The sequence below is a fragment of the Marmota flaviventris genome, chromosome 3 (genome assembly GCF_047511675.1).
Source record: "Marmota flaviventris isolate mMarFla1 chromosome 3, mMarFla1.hap1, whole genome shotgun sequence".
Taxonomy (NCBI): domain Eukaryota; kingdom Metazoa; phylum Chordata; class Mammalia; order Rodentia; family Sciuridae; genus Marmota; species Marmota flaviventris.
Window position 1 is genome coordinate 16,696,007 of NC_092500.1, and position 21,453 is coordinate 16,717,459.

Below are 21,453 nucleotides of genomic sequence, written 5' to 3' on the forward strand. Positions count from 1 at the left end.
ATCATCTCCTTGCAGCTGTTGTCCTGAGGAATCGGGGCCAGGTGCAGTGGCAGTTCTAGCTGTGGGCACTAAGGCTCTCCCTGCCGTTCTCATACCCGTCTTCCTCCCCTGATAGATGTTGAGCCTCTGTGGGGAGTGCTTTCAGGTTGTTCTGTTGTTGTTGTTTTTGTTTCTTTTGCTTTTTAAAAAATAAATCTTGGATGGAATTTTCTTGAGAACTATAGTTAAGGTGCTCACTTTCCTTCCTCCAGGCAGGACAATCCACCCAGCTCCATCTCTCCACCCCTTCTTTTTTTAAAATTTCTTTTTTAGTGTTGATGGACCTTTATTTTATTCATTTATTTATATGCGGTGCTGAGTATTGAACCCAGTGCCTCACACATGTGAGGCAAGCGCTCTACCACTGAGCCACAACCCCGTCTCCACCATTTCTTATTTTTTTTTTTTAAAAATATTTATTTATTTTTTAGTTTTTCGGCGGACACAACATCTTTGTTTGTATGTGGTGCTGAGGATCGAACCCCGGGCCGCACGCGTGCCAGGCGAGCGCGCTACCGCTTGAGCCACATCCCCAGCCCCTCCACTGTTTCTTAACCAAAGCTTTTGGAGTATAGAACTACAGAACCTAAACGGATCCTAAAAGCTCAGATTTAAGGTGGAAACAGTGTCCTCTCAAATTGGGGTGAGGACAGTGGGAGAGAATAGAAGTAAAATAATTGGAAGGGGAGATATGCATAAAGTTGGTGTAGTAACGAAGACAGCTTCGTTATATATACAGATGTGAGCTAAGCAAGTTCCTGTACCTGCTGGGACACAGCATGAGGGCAGGGGGCAGCCAGGGCGTGAGCCTGTGATAGGAGAGGGAGGGGCCGACCGGTCACAGTTAAAACAGGAGCTCCATTTATTAGACACCCCGACGTGCCACACACTAGGTTTGGCATCTGCTGTGCAGTAGCTCATTTAGCTTTCATAACAAGGGTGTGGGGTTATTATGGTATGCATTTACAGAGGAGGAAACTCAGGTTATGTAGCTTGCCTAAGGTCACGCAGCTGACGAGTGGCAGAACCAGAACTTGAACGCAGATCTTTGACTCCAAGCCTGTACGCGTGCTTCAGCACAATACTTTGCTTCTCTGACACATTGGTCCCCTCAAATGGCAGCAGAGGTTAGGAAAGTTTGAGGTTTCAAAGGTGGTACTTGTCATTATAGAAGAACAAGCCCTGTTTGACAGCTGTGTGGTATGTTAGAGGTGGGATCCAGTTTCTCCTTGTATCCCAGAACAACATACTTTGTTTAGTAGTGTTTTTTGTTTGTTTGTGTGCTGGGCATTGAACCCAGGGGCACTTGACCACTGAGCCACATCCCCAGCCCTATTTTGTATTTTATTTAGAGACAGGGTCTCACTCAGTTGCTTAGCACCTTGATTTTGCTGAGGCTGGCTTTGAACTCGCAATCCTCCCACCTCAGCCTCCTGAGCTGCTGGTATTACCACCACACCTGGCTTGTTTATTAGTTTTTGTCAAGATAGTTTTCGTAAGTGCATTTTAGCAGCCCTGAAAAACCAGTCAAATTGAAGCTTATATGCCAGAGATCGAGAAGAAATATATAGTTTTAAGATCTGTGGGCATAGGGGGCCCAAGTGGGTTCTGAGACAACTTCATAGATCTGAGTCCCCACGCTTGGCTTGCATGTGAAATCTGTCCTCATGCTGGCAGGGAAGGCCTTCATAATGGCATGAAAGAGTGTTCTGGGATCGGCTTCCTCTCTTAGGTATGGAGGCTCGGTATAACCTTAGGCTCAACAGATCTGAATTCTGGTCTTGATTTGGCCACTTGGGCATGACCTTAGGTATGGCAAGCCACTCCATTGGCAGGCGTCCTTGTCAGCTCGACATAGGCCACACACTCCCCACCTCACAGGGTTGATGTGAGGGTTAATTCTATAATCAATATCTGCAAAGTGCTAAGATCAGTCCCTGGCACAAAGCGTGCCCTTGGTGTTAATAGCACCACCTTCTAAGTCAAATGGCAGTGGCAGCTGGTCCCCGCCCCACCTGCCTAATGCCTGGTGTTCAGTGCTCCCAGCCCTATTTTGTATTTTATTTAGGGCCAGGGTCTCACTGAGTTGCTTAGTGCCTCGCCTTTCCTGAGGCTGGCTTTGAACTTGTGATCCTCCTGCCTCAGCCTCCCGAGCCCCTGGGATTACAGGTGTGCATCACCACGCCCAGCACTGAACTCTGGCTCTTTATTCCAAACAACTGTTACCTGTTGTCACTGTGTAGATGTTTAGGTTTCCCTGGGATGTTGCAGTGCTTGCCCTCAAGAAAGCGCCTTCCCCCTTCAGTTCCCCGTACCCTGCAGCTCCGTGAATCACATCGGAACTCCTTGCTTCTGCCCGACTTGGCTGCCTCTGTGGCCCAGAGGCAGAAAAGTGAACCCCAGGAAGGCCCACTAGCTCTCGGGACCTGGGGGTCTGCCTGCTCTGCTAGCCTTGTCTCTGGCTATGTCAGAGTGGGCCAGGCCTCCATGCCCCTTCCACCATCTATGCCAGGAGGCCCTAGCCACCCCTGCCCTGGCACGTGTCCTTCCTGGCCTTGGAGACTGACCTCAGGCCTGAGAAAGCATCTGACCCCTCCTTGCCCCTACACTTCCTGGCCAAAGTGCCCTTCACCTGTGTGCCCATTTGCCCTGTGCCCTTGATAGCCGGACCACTGATGGTGCGCTGAGTGGGGCCTCCTGGGCCCTTGTGGACTCAGCTCTCAGGGAGCAGGTTGCCTTGTCCCCGTGCCCAGCCTTCTATGTTTGAGGACTGGCTGTGGGGCCTCTCCTCCTGGCGGTCTGCACATCCTGATGGACACAGTACTGTCCTTCCCAGCCCCGTGCCCTCTCAGTTCCTTGGCTGGGCTCTGTCGTTGTGTGGACCCTTCCTGGAAACCCAGCTGCGCTTGACTCCTGCATCCTGTTTGAGTGCCTGGGTTCCTCTCCGGGGCTTCCTGACTCGGCCTCTTTGTATTTATGTCCCATTCAGCTTCTCAGAATGGTCTCCTGATGGGTCACCCTTGTCTGTGCCCTCCCCCTCCAGTGCTTCTTCCCGCTACAGCCACTCGACAGTTTTCTTCCACCAGTCTCCGATCTGGTCACCCTGCAGCCCGCGGTCCTCAGGGCTTCCCATTCTCCACCAGGGCAGAATCTAGGTCCTCAGCAGGCACCCCTCAGCCTTCGCTCTTGCCACACTGCTCTCTGCTCCCTGTGCAGCGCACCTGGAGGGGCACCCGTGTGTCCCAGCCTGTGGCAAACATAGAATGAATGTGGCTCTCAGCCCCTGGACATGTGTTAGGTTCAGACCTGAATATGTGTCTGTGTCCACCCCACACCCAGCCTCTTCATGGCTGCCAAGGTCGATGGTGCCCACAGAGGCCTCTGGATGGTTTTAGGTGACAGTTGCAGAAGATAAACATTCCCTTGCCAGGAGCTCAGATTTCCTGTCGGGCTTGTTAGCCACTTGTCTTTCTGCCTCGGCCACAGCTGCGGGCGTGCTCGCCAACACGGGAGGCACTGTCCACAGCCCTGTGCCAGCTTGCCTTTTTGTGTGTGTGTGTGGTGCTGGGGGTGGAACCCAGGGCTCTGTGTGTGCTGAGTGGGTTCTGAGCCCCAAACCCAGCTTGTCTTTTTGGATTCTTATGTAGCAGTAAAGAGTGTCAAGGGTGGCCAGGGAGCTGCTCCAGGGCACCCTTGCCTAGCATGGGGGAGGCCCTGTGTTCAACCCCAATACTGCCAAACAAAACCGAGCATATTATTCATGGGACTCTTATGTAGAATGTGTTCGGCCACCTCTTCTGCTGGGCTTCAGTTAGAAGAACGTGAGCGCTGTGTTCCTGTCTGCAGACCCTCCAGGCCTCCCACCCGCATGCTCACTAGGTAGAGGTTGAGCTCCAGAGGGGAACAGCACTGTGTGAAGCACTTGGACTTGAGGTTCAGAGGCCTACAGACCTGGGCTGAGTATTTTACCTTGCCAGTTATTAATCATCTGGTGGTTTTTTAATTTAACTAACTTGCAGATTTACCCTCTTTAAGCCCTAGCATCCTCCTTTGTAAAATGGAAATAAGAAAAACACCTACTCGAGGGTACACTTGAGGAGTAAATGTGCTCATGTGTGAAAAACTCTTAGCGGCAATGTCAGGTACTCAGAAAACACCCCGAGTGCCCCCAGCCATCCCTGGCGCCGTCGTGCACATCCCCATTCCGCCTGCGCCCCAGTTTTGAGAGCAGAGTTGGATGCCTGTGCCGGGAGGGGCCATCCTCCTGGGGCGTGGGCTCGTGGGCTGGTGTTGGTGGGGCGTCTCCTGAAGCCTCATGCACCTTGGGTCAGGTATGAGTGAGGCTCAAGAGGATCCGGGTCAGGAGACTTCACATGCTGAGTCTTGCTCTGAGCAGGTGACGGGCCACTGTAAGTGTGCTTGGTTCCAGTGAAGTCACTCTGGAAGCCCAGCGTCTCCGTGGCCTGAAACAGCAGCTCTGTGGGAGCACAGCGTCTTCCCAGGGTATTAGGAGGGACATGGCAGAGACCAGTCGCCACAGCCACCACTTGTGTGTTGTGCCCCTTCTTCCCCCAGCCATGGCAAGTTGTGTCAGTGACACATGCATGCCCTCCCCTCTGGCCCTTCACAGACCAAGGCTGTGTAGAGCTCGGGCTTTCTCCTTTCTTACATCTTAGTCGGGCTCAGAATCTTAGAGAGTCATGTCCGGGAGTGGGGAGTTTAGAATCAGACTGGGTTCACATCCTAGCCCGGCCACTGCTAGCTGTGTGACCTTGTGCAGGTGGCCTGACCTTTCTGTGCCTTGGTTTCTTCATCTGTAAGATTAGGTTAATAATTAGATCCTGCTCTACAGGATTGTCAGAATTAACTGAGGAAACACCTGGTGTAAATCAAGTGCTCTGCGGTGTCAGCTGCTGTTGGGAGGACTCGAATCCCACAGGGTGCTGTCCTCACCACGTGCCAGGGTAGCTAGAGCAATTCCCCTTAGCAGTCCTCCTCGCTCTTCTCTAGTGAGGAGGCAGAGGAAGGGGCTTCTGCTGGACGAGCATGAGCCCAGTGAGTCGCGTGGTCCCCTGTCCATGTGCTCTGCTGGCGAGGCCTCATTGTGCCGTCCCCCGGCTTGGGTTTCCCTGCCCTGGTTGACAGCTTAGGTTAGTCACCAGGAGTCCGGGTAGTGCTTTAAACTTGGAATTTAGATGAATTTTCCGTTGTCAAACATCTGTCTGCACCCGCTGTGCGCTAAGAAGTGTTGTGTGTTCCTGTCTAAGTGAAGGACGGGGCACCTAGGCTCGTTCACTTGCCGCCAGTTCCGGTCAGTTTTGAGGGGCAGCATGCCAGTAGGGTGCCAAAGCCGGGGCTCCATTCGACCTCGTTCTGTGGGATGGGGAGAGCCACTTTTCCTGGCATGTCCATGCCTACCCTTAGGGTATGGAGAACGGCAGAGCGGAGTTGGGCCAGTTGTCTGCAGCGAGGGTACCCCCAAAAGTGGGATTGGCTCTGATGGGCCCACAAAAAATAAAACAGGCTCCTACAGACTCAGGACTTGACCCTTAGAAGAACAGCAACACCCGGAGAAAGAGAGTAACGAGGCCAAGGCCAGGAAGGCCGGCCACTGCCTCCCTTCTCCACGCCAGGTCAGACCCAGGGCTCTGGCCTGCAGGAGTGAGCCCCGAGTTAGGAGCAGCATTAGCGGGAGCCCGCAGCTCGTGGCTGGCAGCAGCTCGCAGGTGGTAGGAAACCGCGTTGTGGCCGAGAGTGGAGGAAGGAACCTGAGCAGAGGGAAATGGACGGTAAGGGAGGGGCAGGGGCCACCACGGCCTCCCAGTGCCTTCCCCAGGTTTTCTGGGACTCTTGGGTTTAGCAGTGTTTCTGTCACATCCGTGGTGACTGCCCCAGTGCTGCTTCGTTCCCGTCACAGTTCCAGGAAGGCCCACCTGGCAGGGCCCACTCAGCCGTGTTGCAGCTCGCCCGCCCCCTGCCCGCCCCCGTCCCAGCCCTGTTCTGCTGGGCGTCTCCATGTCCATTTCTTCTGGAAGCTCACTCTTGGGCAAGGCTCTGCTTAAGACATGTCTTCCCAGAGACCATCTGGGTCCTCCTGTCCCTGCCTCCCATGCGCCAGCCTCTTTCCTTTGCTCTTCTCATTATGCAAGGGGCCATATTTTTGGTGTCTGCTTCCCCAATCAGTCCACAGGACAGGGACCACATCTTTGCTGAATGCTTGGCAGATTGTAAATTTATTTTGGTACCAGGGATTGAACTCATGGGCGCTTAACCACTGAGCCACATCCCCATCCCTCTTTTCTATTTCATTTAGAGACAGGGTCTCAATGATTTGCTTAGCACCTCTCTAAGTTGCTGAGGCTGGCTTTGAACTCGCGATCCTCCTGCCTCAGCCTCCCGAGTTGCTGGAATCACGGGCGTGCACCACTGTGCCTGACTGGATTGTAATTTTTTGCTCCAGTTGTTTACTGACGGAAAAACCAGAAGGAACAGTAATTTGCAGAGGATGTAGTGGGGGAAAAGGTAAGCATTAACCTTTGGATTTGTCTTGGTTTTTTGTTTTCTAAATAATGCCTGAAAAAAATATTTGTCATTCCACAGGCACACACACAGCGCTTTTTAAAGGATGCTCTGAGAGCCCTTTTTTATGGACCCTAATGCGTGGGCAGATCTCACTGCCTTCTCTTCTCTCCACAGAATGAAATGTGCTTGGCCACCCAACAGCTTTCCAAGCAGCTGCTGGCGTATGAAAAGCAGGTAACCTGAGGCTCCGCGCCGCCTGTGCAGGCCTCTGCTCATCACCGCTTTAGAGCAGTTCTCCAAAGGCGTCCTTAAAGATCTGTGCTGCTTTTCCTACCTCTCCTCTCCTTTTCTTCCCTCTGTCTTCCCTTTTCTCTCTTCCTTCTCCCTTCCCTTATTTTCCCCCAGCGTTTTTTTGCAGGGGCCTTTCTTTTTTTTTCCCATTGATAAATACTAACTAGTGATCATCCCAAAGTCCTTCTGAGGTGCTCTAAGGGGCCTACAGAAGAAGTCAGCTAGCTGCCCTTGAGAGCTCACAGCTTCTGGGGGCTACAGGGAACTCAAGCTAACCACCCCAGGAAGTAAGCTCCCTGAGATATCTTTACGTTCAGAAAGAGGTGACCGAAGAGGGGTTGGCCAGAGAGGGCTGTTGTGCGAACCCCAGGGGCCAGGAGGAGCAGGGAGCTCCAGCTGTGTTCATTTGGACACTTCTGTAGGGTGCTCTCAGGAGGAGGGGCGTGGGGTGGCGTTTGGAGGGTGATGCTCATTTAGCTGACACCTGGCGCTCTCATTCTTTGGTCTTAGAATTTCGCTCTTGGCAAAGGTGATGAAGAAGTAATTTCTACGCTCCATTATTTTTCTGAAGTAGTGGATAAGGTAAGATAGCAACATGAGATGTTTTTATGTGATTCTTCTTGAATTTTCTTTTTCCTTATTTTGTCCTGGTCTTCATTTTAAAATATCTACTTAAATATCTGAGAAGGTAACTCAACTTGCTGATCTTCCAAGCTTCATTCCACGACAGAGGTTGTGCACTATTACGTCTGTTAGTAGTTTGAGGGGAAAGAAGGCTTTCTGAGTTCCGTTTCCTCTGGAGAGTGCATCAGTTCACAGCAACACGTTTTCTCCCGCAGCCCCGGAGGCCAGACAGCTAGACCACGGCATCTGCAGGCCACACTCCCCCACAGTCCTTGGGCTTCCCCTCTGCCTCTTCAGCTTTTATAGCTCTTGGTGGGCCTTGGCCGTGGCTCTCTGACTCTGCATGGCCTCACTGCCCCTGTGTTTGCCCCTAGATTTGGGGCCACCTAGAAAATTAGGGATGATCACTTCAAGATCCTCCATTACCTCTGCAAAGACACTGTTTCCCAATATTCCCAGGCACTGCCTTATTAGAATAAAAGGCAGTCCTGTCACCCAGCGGTCCTAAGGTGTGATGCCGCGGATAGTCATAAGACCAGTATTAGAACAAAAGATGCCCCCTGTGTCCCCACTGCTCAGGAAGTTATAAGGGTTTTAGGAATTCTGTGCTAGGAGCTAGGAACAGAGACTAAATTTGTACTTTTCATTATATCACAATGATATACTCATGTCAAGGCTCTTTAAAATGTGTATTGAGATGGGTGAAAGGTAAGTAGAAAGTGTGGTTACAGAGAAGTAAAATGTGATTTGGGGAGGTGGGGAGGAGCCTTTTTCTTCATTAACAGTGAACAGGGATCTGGGGGAAGCCGTAGACTGAACCCTGAAGTTGTCTGTTTTCTGCATAGAGGCGCTTTGCCGCGGAGGTGTGGCTGGTGGCCTGAACCCCCACTAAGATTTCCAGCTTAAAATGCTCGCTCGTGGCCATCTTCTTCTGGGTAGTGCTGATTCTATCAGTGGACTAGAACCTCCCCAGGGTGGGTGGATTCTCTGGGCAGTAGCACGGCAGCCGGAGGTTGGTACCGTCAGAGGCTCCACACAAGCTGCTTTTTCTCCGGAGACCCAGAAGGAGGCTTGGTTACCAGCGGGCCCAGACCTGGGAAGAGGAGGGTGGGTTTGGGGTGTTTCTTCAACCTGGGTCTCAACCAGGTGGAAAAGTCTTTAAGACAAGTAATTTGACCATGAAATTAAAAAAACAAGCCAGTGACGTGAAAGGTCTGCGTGGTCTAATGTGTAGGATGCGCTCTTCCCTGTTAGTCCCATGGGGATCCCGGGCTCGGTGGTCTCCCCTAAAGCAAGGCTTCTGATCACTTCCTGGGGTGGCGCCCAAGACAGGAGGTGATTGTCATCACAGCTTCCACTGGTCAAGCAAGTGCCAGGATGTGTGTGTCGGGCTCCGGGCGGTCCCTCTGTGTACTGTCCCATCCTCACAGCATCCACACACAGAAGCAGGTCTTGCCGTTTTCATTTTCTGTGACGATCCTTAAGCACCAAGATGAGATGTGGGCCACCTCTTCCACTCTTCCCAGCAAACGCACAGTGGCTAGAGGCGACAACCCCTTACATCTCAAAAGCCACACAGCAGAAGTTTGATGGCTCAAAACTCTGGGTCCTTAGAAATGACCATGGGTGATGTCCCCTTAGCCACCAGCAGGAGTCCCGGAACATCCTTCAGCATGCCCACAAGTCTGCACCTGAGGGACAGTCTCCCATTGTTTGTTGCTCCAGGCCCTCCCAGACCCCCCAGACCCCCCAGACCTATGAAGCTTTGGCAGCACTGTGAGCGTAAAGGACCAAGCTCCACGTTCCAGGCTGTGTAGTGGGACGAGCATGCGTTCTAGATCCCAGCAGCCTGTGGTTACAGCCCTGGCCGTGCCATTTATTTGCTTTCCGGACTTACAGGGTTGTTTGCCTGCCTGTAAAATAGGAATAATAAATTCCTAATGCACAGAGTGGGCAAGGACTGAACCAGATAGAGTCTGTAAAGTGGGCACACAAAAAGTGCCCCCAGTGCTGGCCCTGCGGAGAGTGTGTTTATTTCCCCTAGGCTGTTTACGAAGACAGGATTTTAATAAGCCCTCAAGGCAGAGGGGAGAGGACACCTAGAGCTGTTGAAAGTGTCTGGTGAGGAGGGTCACCCTGGAACGCAGCTGGCTTGCTCCTAGCTGGTGGTCCTGCAGGGAGCTGAGGCCTGCAGCCTGCTGCCGGCTTCAGCAGGGATCAGGGACCGAGCTTTCTCCCGCTCAATCCGTGGGGCCCACAGCTGCTGGCCCTGGGCTCGGGGCTGGTTGTTCCCAGCCAGACTGTTTTTCTGGTGTAACTGGAGCTTTCTCTGAGAGTGAGAGCTGTGGCCTTGGGAGGTGGCTAACTGTGCTGACTTCTGGCTGCAAGCCATGCTACTGCCAGCAAATACAGCATTCCCATTCTCCGGGGGTGTGACCCAGGAACACGGAACCGGAGTTGGCACAGTGAACCAAGAATAACTGGGCCCGCCTTTAGCAAGCTTCACTGATGGCCCAGTTAGTTGAAACCCTGTGTTACCTTTTTAGTGCCTCTGGGCCTCTCCTTTACAGCTTTATGGGGGGTATTTATTTTCTAAAGAAGTCCAGCCGAGCTGTTTAACCACCTAGAAGTGTTCAGCAGAGTCCCCTGTGAGTTGAGACCCAGTAATAATGGATATAGTTTTCTGAGGAGTTCCTTTTCTTTCAGCTTAATGTCCTCCATACAGAGCTGGCCAAACAGCTGGCAGACGCCATGGTCCTACCCATTGTACAATTTCGAGAAAAGGATCTCACAGGTATTGTAACTCAGTTCACTGCGTTTACCTTCAAAATACTATTTAACTCAAAACAGTGTCTTTAAAAATGGGTGGATCATTGAGAAATGCCTTTCTTTTTGAGTAGGTCAGTTTAGCAAACCTTCATCAACCACCCTATCTCCCCCCCCCCCCCCCCGCACACACCCCCACCCCATGTTCCTGGCTCACCTTAAAGAGGCCACAGGCAATAAGACAAGGGTGGAGAAACAGACTGCTGTAAGGTCAGGAGGTAGGGAGGCAGAGCCCTATGGGAAAGGAGTGCAGGGGCAGGTCTGCTTCCGGAATGGGTGCTAGGGAAGGCTCCTGGAGGAGGCCTTCTCTGACCTGGGTGTCAAATGGTGTATAATATTTAGCAAGCACACAGTGTGACTGAGGTGAGTGTCACAGGTTAGGGACTCTGCAAAGGCATGTTCCTGGGGAAACTGAATGCTCTAGAGTGTGACGTGGGAGCCTGTGGAGGGGAAGACGGGTGGGAACTCGTGCTTTCTCTCTGCAGGACTCCAGGGCATAGCTGTGGACGGGCGGGCGGGCCCCTGCTCTCTCGTGGAGTGCCTAGTTTTGAGTGAGGACATCTGTGACTGGTTCAGAGAGCCTATGTGGCTTTTTGGACTTAAGAATAATTTTATCAGGCTGGGGTTGTAGCTCAGTGGTAGAGCACTGCCTTGCATGCGTGAGGCCCTGGGTTCGGACCCCAGCACCACATAAAAAAAATAAACAAAAATAAAGATATTGTGTCCATCTACAACTAAAAAATATATAGAAAAAAGAATAATTTTATCTCTCTTAGAAATCAAAGCAGTCAAAAATGAATAAAAATGAATAGTCTTACCTGGGCGCAGTAGCACACACCTGTAATCCCAGTGGCTTGGGAGCCTGAGGTAGGAAGATCGAGAGTTCAAAGCCAGCCTCAGCAGCTTAGCGAGGCACTTAGCAACTGAGGGAGACCCTGTCTGTAATAAAATATAGAAAAGGCCTGGGGATGTGGCCCAGTGGTTAAGCACCACTGGATTCAATCCTTGGTACCAAAAAAGAAAGAAAAGAATAGTACTGAAAAATCCCAGGTGATGTTTAAAAAAAAAAGGAATACAAATCGTCTAGTCCCATTGTTCCTTCTTATTTCATTGTGTTTGAAGAACATTCCTATAAAAGAAAAATTCTGATCGAAGAAGCCCAAACCTGATGCTGGCAGGTCTCAGTGTCCTGCTCCTCAGAAATACAGAGCCATTTATTTATTTATTTATTTATTTAACGAGCATAAAAGATGCGGGGAATCTGAGGGCAGATACTGGAGATGAAGGTTTCCCCTCACTTTGAGATTGGTCCCCTGTTGTCGTATCACCTGGGGCTGGGGATGATGGTACATGAACTGGCACACACTCTCAAGGCCAGTTTGGCAGGCCTTAAAATTTTGTAGGTAAAAAATAGTAATACACCACGTGTCAAGAGGAACCCTCACTGAGCAGGAATCTCGGGCTTTTTATTGGCTCATCTCTAGTCAAACATGAAGCCAGACGGCTAAATCCAGTGGTGCTGGTTTCTAGTCCCAACTGAAAGCCTCGTTGAATGCTTTTAAAACAGATTTACCCTAAATAAAACCACCAGGCAATATCATTTTAAAAGCAGACCCCAAGTTGTTAGAAAATCATGACCCCTCACCCCGAGTTGTCAGATTGCTCTTTTTCAGGTTTGCTTGTGGGAGGAACCTTGGCTTGAGGGGAACGGTGGCCCTGCTTGATTGAGTGTGACCCAGCATGTGGACTTGGTAGCTTTTGCACAGAATGGTGTTTCTTTTGAAAAGTAGATTTTCACTGGTCGGTAGTAGTCAGAAGAGAAGTTTCTTAATTCTCTGAAGAGAGTTAAATTCTCCTTTTTTTGGTGACACAAAAATAGAATTGAAGCGTTTGGCCCAGTTTTCCTGAGTCCACACTGGACCCACATGGGCATCTGGCACCCTGTCCGTGAGCCGCGGTGCTGTTTTATTGCCTTTGCTTCCTGTGTCCCCCACACAAGTATGTGATCAGAATGAAGAGAACACAGGAGGGTTAATGAAGCTATTTAAAATTGATAAGTTAAGAAAAATATCTACACTAAAACTCTGCTCCATCAGGAAGTAAAGGTGGGAGAGAAAGAAGAGAAAAATGCAAGTGGGAGAGGGCGGCGGCAGCCCTGCGCTGTGGAGTGAGAACAGTGTCCAGAGAAGGAAGCGCTGGGGAGACGAGAAAGAGCACAGCTGGGGAAAGCCCAGCCGCGATTGACAAAGTCAGACGCAGTTAGAATTGTAGAATGGTTTGCTTCCTTTAGGGACCTGATTTTGTTTAACCCTGGACCTTCACTGCTCAGAGTCCTCTGTGGCTTTGTCTTGGACCTGTTCAGCTGTCCCAGGAGTGGCAGGTAGCCCAGTGGGTGGTGGGGATTGGTGCTGGCTTGCTGCAGATACCAGATGGCATCGTAGTTTTCATTAACACAGGCACTGCAGTATTTCTTTGTTCAGTGGTGACACTAATAAGTCAGAAGTTAAAATGGCAACAAGAAGGAACTTCTGGGTGTCATCCTGCAACATTTCTGAGAAAAGATGCATTGGACACTTCACTTAGGGGCTGAGAATCAGTACTTAAGTTTATACTCCAGGTCTGCGTGACAGGTCCTGGCCGTTCACTGTCTCTGTGTTCCCAGAGAGCTGCGTTCTTCCCGAGGCAGGCAAGACCCCCAGATGTGGAGTGTAGGCTGCATGCACAGGCTCCAGGGAGACCAGGATGCAGCCATTGGCCTAGGCCAGGGGAGCAGAGGACCTGGGGGCAGGCCGAGCACATATTCTGCCTTCTCAGGAAAGCAGAGCCCTGGGTTGGCATGCTTTATTTTTCTTGCTCTAAGACTTTTTTTTTTTTTTTCCTCTTGTACAGAAGTAAGCACTTTAAAGGAACTTTTCGGACTCGCCAGCAGTGGTAGGCATCTTCCATTCCTGGTTGGTGGGTTTGGTAGTGTGTGTGGGTTTAGTGTGTGTGGGTGGGAGAAGATGCTGAATGAATGCTTTTGCCTTTGGACCTTTCTGGATGCTCAGATGTCTTTTTATTTTTAGAGCATGATCTCTCAATGGCAAAATACAGCAGGCTCCCTAAAAAAAAGGAGAATGAAAAGGTAAGCTTACCTTACCTGTTATTTTTCCCTTCATTTACTTAAGCTGCTTCTGTACCTCATATTCTGAGTTTGTGGCAGTCGGGTGTCTAGAGACGTTACTTTCTTTTTCCTGTACGTGGACTTTTGAAATTATTCTGAATCTCATAAGTGGGCTTCTGCTTCTCTAGACTGACTTTTCAGCCTGATATTAAACACCAGCTTAGAACCACTGTAGATTACAATCACACAGTAGCTTTATCTCCCACTTGGTCCTTCGTGGGACTGGCTGACTCCTGTGCTAGGCGAGTGGGTTGAGCTCCCTGTGGCCCCTGCTTTTGAGGTGTTTTGCTTTTTACTTCCACTAGATGATTTCCTTGGGCTAAATTATTTCTTTGGAACAGGATCTTATGAGTGAACCAAAACGTCTGTGGCTTCTGATGCCTATCGCCAGTGGCTTTCCTGCAGGGTTGCAGTGTGGGTGCTGCTACCTGCAGGGTGCCGGCTTTGCCTCCTGTAGCCCCACGAGCACTGAGATGCTCTTACCTGTGTATTTTTTTCTTTTTTATTGTAGATGAACACAATATCTTTGTTTGTTTGTTTGTTGTTTATTTATTTATTTATTTTTATGTGGTGCTGAGGATCAAACCCAGTGCCTCACCCAAGCAAGGCAAGCGCTCTGCCACTGAGCCCCCGCCCCAGCCCTTACCTGGGTATTTTTAATTGGGAATTTTAAATTGAGGTGAAGTTTACCTAAGTGTTACTGTATTTGGCACAAAAATGGATAAGCAAACGTTCTTAAGTTGCATGCTCTTACAGAACGGTCACACCTGGAAGTTTTCCCTTCACCTTTCAACCAGGTAAAGACTGAAGTTGTGAAGGAGGTGGCAGCTGCACGGCGGAAGCAGCACCTGGCGTCCCTCCAGTACTACTCCGCCCTCAATGCGCTACAGTACCGGAAGCAGATGGCCATGATGGAGCCCATGATAGGCTTCGCCCATGGACAGGTAGGGGAGCCCTCTCACCTGGGGGAGAAACCTGAGAACATTTAGAAGAAACCAAACCTCGTCAGAGCAGGAAACAGATGCACAGCCTCCCTGGAAACTTCCTGGATTCACACTGTGGAGTCCTTCCAGCTGGGCAGGCCATCCTCAGCTGGACTTGTGAGGCCATATGTTCAGGAAATGATGGCCTGGATCCTGAGCTTCCCTGGGGGAGGATCCTGCATGGCCCTTTGTCTGATCCACCCAAAAGCCAGGCCTGGTCCAGTGTTCCTAGAAGCAGCTCATAGTCGGTCCAGATGTTTGGCTTAGAATCCAAAATTGTGACGTTCCCTTACTGCTGTGTGCAGTCGGGTGCCCCCTGGCTGGGCAATGCTCAGCTGACTCATCCCCAAGGTTGCTGCTGAGGCCTTCACCTTCTGGGGCGTAGGCAAGAGTTGCCAGGGCTTTATGGAGTATTCTGTAGAGAATTTATTTGGCTTCTTCCCTCTTATTGACTGATCTACTGAATATTATTTGTCTTAAGGGAGGCTCCACTTAAGGAGGGAGCCCTAATTGTTATGGCATAAACAGGAGTGGCAGGGACCAGCAGGAGTGTGTCAGGCTGGTGTCCTCCCCGCCCTATTTAACCCCATAGTGTTGACTCTGAAATTTCCCTTTGGCACGTGAGACATGCATCCAGGAATCTTCTCTCATCAGACAGTCTAGGAGCAGGAAGGGTGTGAGGAAGCCAGGAATTGCTTCAAATAAAGTCACTGACTTGAAGAAAAAGTGAACACACGAGCATCTTTTACTGTTATGTAGCACATTTGAAAAATTCACGAATTTCAAAAGAAACAGAATTAGCTTCATTCAGGGAAAAGGGAAAGAGGGGAGAACCTAAGCATCGGAGCCCAGCTGCCAGGCTCACTGTGCTGGTTAGGAGTTGGAGTGCCCTGAGGTCAGCTTCTGTCATCAGAGGTGATGTTTAAGTAGATCAGTGTAACCTTTCTGTGTCATCTGCATAAAGCTGAATAAACCCCCAAATAAGCACTGTCCAGCCGGGGGCTCCAGCCCCTGGCAACCCCTTGGGAGCTTGGCAGCTTCCATGGCATTTGAGATGGGCACTCTGCTGCCCTCCTTCCTCCTTTGATTAGGTGTTGCACCCCATGAGTGGACTCGGCTGGCAGGGGCTGCACCATTCTCCAAGCTGGGCCTTTTAAGCAAGTGCTGCTGCCCACAGGGAGAGGAGACCAGAGCACCTTCACACAGATGCAGCCCGAGGCCCAGGAGGACAGAGCAGCCAGAGCTCCCCATCACTGCTGGGTGGCAGGAGCATCATTTTGAGGACTGAGGATAGTGCGTCTAGTTTTTCATGTGAGGAGTATCTAGATTTCAAGACACTAGACCAAGTCAGTCCCCTCCGCTACAGACTTTTAAAATCCTAATGCAAACTCTAGTCCCTCCCTTTGTTTGTCGCCCAGCACGTGAGTCTGATGACTCAGAAGCACTTCTCCTTCTGCCCTATCAGCCTTCAGAAGCCTGTTTATGGAGCCCCACCCTTGTTGGTCATGGCTGGTGGCTGTGACCATTGCTGGCCCATCCGGGGGAGATCCAAATCAGCCTTCTTGGCACCACTTACTTTTGTGTAGGTGCCTTGACTCCATTTCTGCCTTCTCTAGTCCTTGTTAAACAGGTTTGTTTAATATTCATGATTCAGCCCTGGTGCAAACTGAGGCTTTGTAGTGTGTGAACAGGTTTTTGAGCACATAAAGATGCAGGCTAGTGTAGAATCGCCAGGGAAAATGCTGGGTAATGCCGCTGGAGAAGGCAGTGTCTTTCCTTCCATTTGTCTGATTTTTGTAGGGCTTATGTGAGCCCCTGCCCTGGGGCGCCTACAGAGCAGAAGAGCTGAGCCTTGGACTCAGTAAAAACTCCAGAGGGAGGTCAGGCAGGGGAGGGAGGAGGAGCTCCCAAGATGTTGTGCCCTTTAGGGATGCCGAATGCTCATTTGACAGATGCATGATATTAACTGACGAGTATCGTTTCGGTATTTGACATTACAGTGATTGAAGCAGCATTACAGTGTTGATCTCTGTATGATTCAAAGATCACGGTGCCAGAACATCCCCTGTAGGTATCATTTGGCATTAGGGTAATTGTGGTCATCATCTGATTTTACCCTGTGGTAACTAAGAAATGGGTATGAGCTTTCCCAGAATAGGAGAGAGTGTCAAAACCCTGCTGATAGCACCTGTTGGCCTGCTCGGGGTGAGAGGTCGATTTCTGTGCCCATCACCCAGGGCAAGGTGGGATTCCAGATCAGATAGATAAGTAGGGAGACACACAAGAGTGTGTCCAGGCTGCATGTTTCTTCTTTTTTTTGTGACAAGGCTTGCAGCCGTTATATCCCAGCACGTAGAGTGGAGCAGCTTATCCATAAAGTCCTGAGTTTTTAAAGCCATGGTCATAAGAATGAAAAGTTGAGCCTTTCAGGGTGGGGGGTTGCAGATGTCTGTAACACCCAGGGGTGTTCTTCTCCCTCTCTTCCTGTATCCTGCCCTGCAGGCGTCTCAGGGCACCCAGACCTCCTGGGAAGGCAGTATTTTACAAGAGTCGCAGGAAACTTCACAGGAAGGAAGAACTCCTCCATTGGTTCCAAAAGCCACAACTGCAGTTTCACATCCTGCACTGACTGCAGGTCTCCTAGAGGCCACTGTCCCCTGGGCAGGGAAAGCGTTCACTACAGAGCCCAAGGGACTTCTGCTGAGCAGCTGCACTATGCCAGGACCCCCAATATCCTTTATGTGTATAATCCCCTCTAACTTCCTGTCACGGTTGGAAGAGGCCTTTAAAGCCTTCCACCCAGTTTTCCCTCTGCAGCGTCTCAACCAAGCTGTCATCCATCTGCCCCTCTATCTGGCCTATGTTCACAGCTGCACAGGGCTCAGTGACCAGGCTCTGTCACACCGTGGCCTTCAAGGCCAGGCGAACATCTCATGCTGTACAAGAGCAAGAAGTGCTTTTCAAGGTTCTTGCTGGGCTGATAGCATCTGTCACATGTCACACACCCATTTGGGGCTAGAGATGGTGAATGAGACCTCAGGAAACTCACTACTTAGGATTCATATTAAAAAACCACTGGTGGTGATTTAAAACTTATCAGTCATGATTATTGAGATACGTGGTACATACCAGGCATTATCTTATGTCATTCCTGATGTTTAACAGCCTTTCAGCAAAGATGACTAGGTTCCACTTTTCCCCCATTTTACAAAGCCCTTGGGACTTTGGGAGTCACGTCAGGCTGAGGCTCCATTGAGACGCTGTAAGAACTGCAGTGAGGGAGGGCGCGGCCCAGGTCTTCTGTCCCCATGCCGCTGGTTATTACATTAAGGGCACTCACCCATCCCCTTCGTTAGGAGATTCTCAACATGTCATAATTGTATCTTTCAGATTAACTTTTTTAAGAAGGGCGCAGAGATGTTTTCCAAAAGCATGGACAGCTTTCTATCCTCTGTTGCAGACATGGTTCAGAGGTAATGCCGCTCACTGGTTTGGATCTTGGTGTGTTTCGCTGTCTCCGCTGAAGGAGTCTGGGGGTGAGCTCTGACCGTGAGCGCCTGTGCAGGCGACACGCATGGCAGAATAGGACGGAGCTGGTTTCTGCCCTTGTGGCCTTGTGTGACCTTACAGACCCTGCTGCCTCCTGTTAGGGTCCCTGTGTTAATACCAAGTTTCATCTGTTATAAACCCAAATCTAGTTTAAATTGTTTTTTCCCCCCTCTGAGCTAATGGGATTAGCAGACAGAAGTGCTGGAATTTTGGGGGAATCTCTGACCATTACATTAATTTATGATAGGCAAGCTGCTAAGCTTCTTTTGAGTTACTTTAAAGAAAAGGTAGCTCAGCCATGCAAACACTTATTATTTTTTTCTAATTACTCTATTCAGGAGGTCAGCCCACACTTCATGATGGCCCAGCTGCTATCCCTCCTGCCCCTCCCTCAGCCTCTTGACATCCTGGAGCTCTGGGGCAGCCCACGGGCCCTGGCACATCAGGCTTGTTTCACCCTGAGCAGCAAGGACCTGTCATGACTTCTGAGGTCTAGAAATACATCTGTGGGCTCACACGTGCACGTGTGTGTGTGGTTGAAAAATACATAAAATAGAAATAATATGGAATTTTATGTGGAAAAGGATAAAGTTGCTCATTTTCTGAAGATATTACATTTCAAAATAGCTCGTGAAGGCCAAGCAGTGGAACGTTTTTAGGCAGAAGTCTACTTCAAAGGCTCTAAGAATAAAGCATGCACCAGAAGGGCCAGGGCCAAGCCCTGGAGCTGGGGGAGGTGGTGTGCCTCTGCTGCTCCTCAGGTCCCTGTGCTGGGTGCCCGAGAGCTGGTCACAGTGAGCAAAGAGACTGTATTTATAATTATGTGAGAAAGCAATCTGTGAGCTCTGATTTCAGTCTCTCACCCTTGAATTTGATGGTTAGCCTGGGAACATGAGGAGGGAGAGGGAGCCTGCTGAACGTCACGTCCCACAGACCGCCCCCTTAGCCTCGGTCTCACCCCGGCTTTAACTCTCATAGCCCTGTGGCTTTCTATGTCTCTGGAGAACCACCCACATTTCAAACTGCTTAGGCCCTGAGTCATTTTTGCTGACGGATGGCAGGCTGTTTATGCCCATGTCATCGAGACGCCATGGTGTCCTCTCTGCAGATCCCAGAGCCTGTCTTCCCCTCTTGTCTGCCTTTCCATGAACCTTTATGAGAGCACTAATGTGTGGGCCTCCTTCCCAGTTGGACTGTGAACTGGGCATTAGCACAGAGCACCACTGACTACATGGCCTGGTCCCTGCATGCCATCCCTCTGCTGCCTGATAAGGTGTGCTTCACTACAGGCTAAAGGCAGCCCACACATTGGATCCTGCTGGTTCAACTAGCTAAAGCCTTTGGTCCAGAGAATTCTAATTGTCCTCTCAGTTTAGAAACAGTGCATCCACTTCTCTCCAGATCACGAGGAAGCGGTGGCCTTGCCATCGTGTCACCATGATGAGCAGCCAGCCCAGCTGAGGGGCCTCAGGGCGGTGTCTAGTGGTGCCACTAACAATTTACCGTCTTCAGGAGAGATGGCTTCCCCTGGTGTTCTCCTGTTCTTAGAGCCCAACTGGAACCCAAAGAGGGCAGCATCGTTTCCAGCCACCCAACAGTCCTGGGCTTTTTGAAGCCCTGAATCCCACAGTGATATTTATTACCTTTTTTCTTGGATCCTTCATGTGTGTGTGGAAACATACTTTTCTAAAAAAAAAAATCTTTGAAGAGGACAAAAGCAGTTACTTTTCCACTCTGTTCCTTTGGATCACGAAGGCTTGGATTTGATCAGCGTTTTTGAGCCTAAGTCTGTCTGAGTAGGGGAAGATAGGGAAGGACAGTTACTAAGAATTTCCTACAACTGTATGCAAGATATCACATTAGGAGGCTGGGGTTGTGGCTCAGTGGTAGAGAGCTTGCCTAGCACACATGAGGTACTGGGTTCAATCCTCAGCACCACATAAAAATAAATAAACAAAAAGGTATTGTGTCCAGCTACAACTAAAAATATTTTTTTTAAAAAAGATCACATTTTAGTGCACATTAGTGAGTATATTTCGGGGAGATGAACCTTATCTTTCATCAGATCCCTCAAGAGATTTCTCATCTACTAAAGCTAAAGAACAAGCCAGGTGCTGTGGTGCACACCTATAGGCCCAGGTACTTGGAGGCTGAGGCAGGAGGAGTGAAGTTTGAGGCCAACCTTGGGAACTTTGCAAGAGCCTGTTTCAAAAATTTAAGTGTTGGAGATGTGGCTCAGTGGTAGAATGCTTGCCTAGCGTGTGTGGGCCCTGGGTTCAATCCCCAGTAATACAAAATAACAATAATAAAGCTGAAGAACGTCAGCAGGTCTGTCTACTCTTGGATGCCTCCTTCTGTGTCCTGTCCTGCTCCATTTTTCTGTATCATTCCATTTTTCTCAGCCTTGGCAGTGACTGGCAATTTAAGCCAGCGAGGTTTGTTCTCCAGTGACCTAAGGTCTCCACTGGTGGAGTTCCTAGTCATCCCATTCAGATGTCAGAAATTAACCTAGATGGATTGTTTGCATCAAGCTGTGTTAAACAGAAGATGGAGTGTAGAAGCCTAGAGTTACCTATGGAAGAGAGAAAATCTTGAGGTGCTCATTTTGAGAAACACTGGATTCCCTAGGTCCCTTGTTCCTTCTGATTTAAACAGTTATAATTCTGTCCTTTCTTCACTCTGGTGGAATGGTGGAACACCTCCTTTGGCATTTGCTTTCCCAAATAAGACCATGTTGGGCAGATGGTGTCCAGTCATCCTTTGTGGGTGGAAGGGCAGCTGCTGTTTCAAGCCAAAGCTTCTAGGTTTTCCACACCAGCCCCTCCCACATACGGAAGCTGGGGCTGCTACATCAGAGCCCAGGCATGGTCCTGCTTATTCCTCTCTGGGCAGCCCTTGGCTAGCTCACCGTGCAATCTCAGGGCAGTTGGTGGATGTCATAAAAGGAAAAGTGTGGTTCTGGGCTTTGTTGTCCCTGGGACACTCCCTGGTCATTTTCTTGTGACCTATCTTCACCACCCCTGCCTCACACCAAGCCCAGGGGAGGGTGACTGCTCCCATTCTTTCGTCCGTGGGACTTTCACAGGCTGCCTGCATGTGCAGCCCAGGAGGATAGGCTTGCCAAAGCTCCCCCAGAATCTGACCACCATTCTGAGAATGGTGCTCTTCTCCAGCAATAAAACTGTTGATCTGGGTTCAAGCATAGTTTAGTGGTGTTCCTTGTGGTGGGGTGGTGTTTTGGTAGAGGGTGTTGTGTGTTTGGGGGGATTTTTTGTTTTGTTTTTTTTCCATGGTGCTGGGGATAGAACCAGGGCCTCACTCATGCTAGGCAGGTGCTCTACCACTGAAACCTCCCCGTCCCTTCTCGTGCGGTTCTGAGATGGTGTCTGAACACTGTGATCTGTAGCTCAGGGGCCTAAGTTGGAGGGTGGAGTGCTGTGGCTTCAAGGCAGGCTG

At 50.1% G+C, this 21,453-nt stretch overlaps 2 protein-coding genes across 3 annotated transcripts in view; one reads left to right on the forward strand and one right to left on the reverse strand.

The window, feature by feature from the left end:
• Positions 1 to 21,453, forward strand: part of Appl2 (adaptor protein, phosphotyrosine interacting with PH domain and leucine zipper 2) — a 48,525-nt gene that overhangs the window by 10,298 nt on the left and 16,774 nt on the right. For both annotated transcript variants that reach the window (XM_027943142.3, XM_071609575.1), the window contains exons 3-9: positions 6,736 to 6,795; positions 7,363 to 7,434; positions 10,183 to 10,270; positions 13,192 to 13,233; positions 13,368 to 13,426; positions 14,263 to 14,409; positions 17,839 to 17,921. In XM_027943142.3, the coding sequence (XP_027798943.2) occupies positions 6,736 to 6,795; positions 7,363 to 7,434; positions 10,183 to 10,270; positions 13,192 to 13,233; positions 13,368 to 13,426; positions 14,263 to 14,409; positions 17,839 to 17,921 (551 nt within the window). The remainder of the gene's footprint in view (positions 1 to 6,735; positions 6,796 to 7,362; positions 7,435 to 10,182; positions 10,271 to 13,191; positions 13,234 to 13,367; positions 13,427 to 14,262; positions 14,410 to 17,838; positions 17,922 to 21,453) is intronic.
• Positions 13,174 to 21,453, reverse strand: part of Washc4 (WASH complex subunit 4) — an 85,630-nt gene continuing 77,350 nt past the window's right edge. The window contains exon 34 of the mRNA XM_071609574.1: positions 13,174 to 13,403. The gene's annotated coding sequence lies outside the window, so the exon portion shown is untranslated. The remainder of the gene's footprint in view (positions 13,404 to 21,453) is intronic.